The 3,440-nt window shown below is 52.7% G+C and overlaps 2 protein-coding genes across 2 annotated transcripts in view; both read left to right on the top strand.

Moving 5' to 3' along the window:
- The window catches only part of LOC113201907 (pleckstrin homology domain-containing family G member 1), a 30,954-nt gene extending 28,184 nt beyond the window's left edge, over positions 1–2,770 (top strand). The window contains exons 4-5 of the mRNA XM_052266771.1: positions 1,949–2,261; positions 2,492–2,770. Of these exons, the coding sequence (XP_052122731.1) occupies positions 1,949–2,261; positions 2,492–2,749 (571 nt within the window). The 3' untranslated portion in view covers positions 2,750–2,770. The remainder of the gene's footprint in view (positions 1–1,948; positions 2,262–2,491) is intronic.
- The window catches only part of LOC113201906 (ribonuclease P protein subunit p40), a 20,397-nt gene that overhangs the window by 4,490 nt on the left and 12,467 nt on the right, over positions 1–3,440 (top strand). The window lies entirely within an intron of this gene.

Below are 3,440 nucleotides of genomic sequence, written 5' to 3' on the forward strand. Positions count from 1 at the left end.
GAGAGAGAGAGAGAGAGAGAGAGAGAGAGAGGGGGGGGGGGATGAAGTAGGGAGAGCGAGCACGCCTTTCCTGCGAAACGGTGTGTCCCGGTCCTGCATGGCCGTGTACATCACGAGGCCCTCGGGCTCGGCACGCGTCCTTCTCTTTCTTCTCTCCCTTTCGGCGGGGCTCCACGCCATGAAGGCCGTGGAGGGTGGAGGCCGTTGTGAAGGTCCTGCCGGGCCATGGAGGCCGTGGAGTGTGGAGGCCGTTGTGGAGGTCCTGCCGGGCCAAGGAAGCAGTGGGGTGTGGAGGTGGAGGCCGTTGTGAAGGTCCTGCCGGGCCATGACGCCGCCGCCGACCGGCCGTGCAAACAGAAACAGCGCGCGCGCCGTGCGGAGCGGGCTGGACGGCAAGGGCCTTGACTGTGCTCGGCCCGGTCGGACAGAAAGACAAAGGTGTACATAATATTTTCACACTTTTTCCTTAAGGGAGCTTGCGCCATAACGGACGAAAAAAATAAAAATATATAGTAGTGTTTCTGTTTTAAGTTTAATGTTCGGGTAAAATCCAGTGCCCGCTCATGCTTTGCCCTTTCCGTTTCGACCCGCTACCTTATGCTGCCGGCTGAAGCTCATCCCCCTACTTGGTACCAACGGTCACCGGCGAGCACTAGCGGGTACCAGGCCGTGTCCCCCCCGGTGGTCACTGGTGGTCAGCTCCAGCCGCGGCGCTAGCGCGGAGCGGTAACGGGGCTTACCTCACGCTTACGAGGCTCCGTGCGGCGCCACAGGCCACACTGTAATGTGTAGCACGCTCTTCATATTACAGAAAATAAATTAAAAGTTGGTATGTTTTAGTGTAACGTGTCACAGAAACACACCCAGAGGACCGTTTAGTCCAGAGAACCAAATCCAAAACCGACGAAATTTTAGCTCTGGAGATCAAAATTTATCCGTGGCGATGAAATAATTTAGTCTAGCTGACTTAATTTTGTTGGTGCAACCATATCTAGTTAAAAATGGGGTTACTAAATTTTAGTCAGTTTAAGGAACTAAATTTTGTTCCTGACAACCCTGATTTAGTTGTATCAACTAAATGGTTCTCTGGGTGCATGTTACGATTGTATTGTATACTTTCCGTCCGGGCACTAAGCATGTCACACCAGCATGCAATGTTTAGTTGTTTGCTTTGCTTTTTCGCCCTTCTGAAGATTTGTCCTCGCATTTATTTTTTTTAGCAAAGGGCACACTTAGTCTTAGTGCGGTGGATGTACTGATTTAACTAGCAGTGTAGCACCTCTCCTCCCTTTTCCCCCGGGCACGTCGCGAACAGAAGTGTACAGTACAGTGGTGCCACTGTGTGATCCTGGACCTGGCCCACACTACGGGGCGCGCTCACGGACAGCTCCCCCGGACAGGACACTGGAGTGGACAGCCGTGTGTGGCGGACAGCAGGGCAAGCACAGCAGAGCAGGACGAGGGCCGGCTGCAGGGCTGGCCGCAGGAGGGACACCAGCAGGCCACCCGATCTCTCTGCCGGGGGAGTGAGGGGAGGAGGGGGGGTAGGTCGTCATGCGCCATGCGCGGGGCTTTGTGCCCCTCTCCTCCGCGGTACTATTGGGGACAATACCTCTCATAATGTAATGTGGTCACCAACGTCGTCTCACGGCCACAGCAACAAGAGGCTCTCGCCCGTGAGCAGAAATGTGCGAGAATTGAGGAAATAAACCTTCCCCCCCTCCCCCTCTAGGACCAAATATTTACTCAATGACAATGCGATCGTAACTCGTGCTACCCTACTACCCGACTTGAGTTTGCTGCATTTTAACAAAGTTCGTGCTTAGGGAAATCCGACTTTATCATTTAAGAAAATTGAAAAAAATGATTTTTTTTTTCCAAGAGTCCTTTTTTTTTGAAATTTAAAATCCCTATTTGGTGCTGATGATGATGTTGGTGTTGTTTGCAGGACCGTGAGCGTGCTGACGGAGCTGATGCGTCGCGAGGCGGCCGTGCGGCTGTTCCGGGAGCGGCAGACGGCCCTGCAGCACACGCTGCCGCTCGGCTCGTACCTGCTCAAGCCGGTGCAGCGCATCCTCAAGTACCACCTGCTGCTGCAGAACATCGTCAAGCACTCGTCGTGCGACCGCTTCGGCTACGGCGACATCGTGGACGCGCTCTCCACCATGACGGCCATCGCGCACCACATCAACGACATGAAGCGGCGCCACGAGCACGCCGTGCGCGTCCAGGAGATCCAGAGCCTGCTGTACGGCTGGGAGGTAAGCAAATTTTGAATTAAATTTTTCAAAAAAGCAATTTTTCGCAATTTTATAAAAAAGCAATTTTTTGTAATTTTTCACAAAAGCAAATTTTTGCAATTTTTCAATTAAGCAATTTTTTGAAATTTTTCAAAAAAAGCTATTTTTTGCAATTTTTTCAAAAAAGCTATTTTTAAAAAGAGCAAATTTTAAGATAATTTTTAATTACAATAATAATTTTTGTGTTCTAGGGCGAGGACCTGACGACGTTCGGCGAGCTCTGCGCCGAGGGTACGTTCAGGGTGGCCGGCGCCAAGGCCCTGCGCCACGTGTTCCTCTTCGACAAGATGCTGCTCATCACCAAGAAGAAGGAGGAGAGCATCCTGGGCTACAAGGCGCACATCATGTGCTCCAACCTCATGCTCATCGAGAGCGTGCCCGGCGAGCCGCTCAGCTTCCACGTCATTCCCTTCGACAACCCCCGCATGCAGTACACCCTGCAGGTATAGTGTACCGCTCACTCACTCGTTCAATGTGTCCAAAAAACGTTCTGGTCGCTCAGCTTTCACGTCTTTCCCTTTCGACAAACCCCCGCATGAGGCACACCCTGCAGATATCCTGCACGCCGCTACTCACTCACTCACTCACTCACTCACTCACTCACTCACTCACTCACTCACTCACTCACTCAATGTGTCTAAAAATGATCTGGTCGTTAGCATGAACAGCGCGTTATGCAACGAGTGGCGGCGAGGTCAAGACCCTTCCCCACTCAGCTCCGCTCTGCTCTGCTTAGGTCAGGTTGCGTGTCTCGACTTCCCGCCGGCCGGCCGTGTGCCCCGGCTCGGCCACGATGAGCCTATAAACGCAGGAAAAGCACTCCATACCTCACTTTGGCCGCCCCCCCCCCCCTTACGCGTACCTCGTGTGTGTAAACCTTGCACGCTTTTATAGCAGTTATGATGTTGTCCGCGGTTCTGCTGCTGGTGCCGGTGGTGGTGGTAGTAGAAGGGGGCCAACAAACCCAGTGTAATGAAAAGTGGAAAGGAAAGAAAAAACGAAAGCTTGCCGCTGCAGCTGCTACATTTCTGGTGTTGCCGGCAAATTAAAGACCGTGTGCGACTGAGACGAGGGGGGGGTGAATACGCCTGTTGGAGGAGAGAGAGAGAGAGAGAGAGAGAGAGAGAGAGAGAGAGAGAG

The sequence above is a fragment of the Frankliniella occidentalis genome, unplaced genomic scaffold (assembly GCF_000697945.3).
Source record: "Frankliniella occidentalis isolate FOCC.00 unplaced genomic scaffold, Focc_3.1 Scaffold3, whole genome shotgun sequence".
Lineage (NCBI taxonomy): Eukaryota > Metazoa > Arthropoda > Insecta > Thysanoptera > Thripidae > Frankliniella > Frankliniella occidentalis.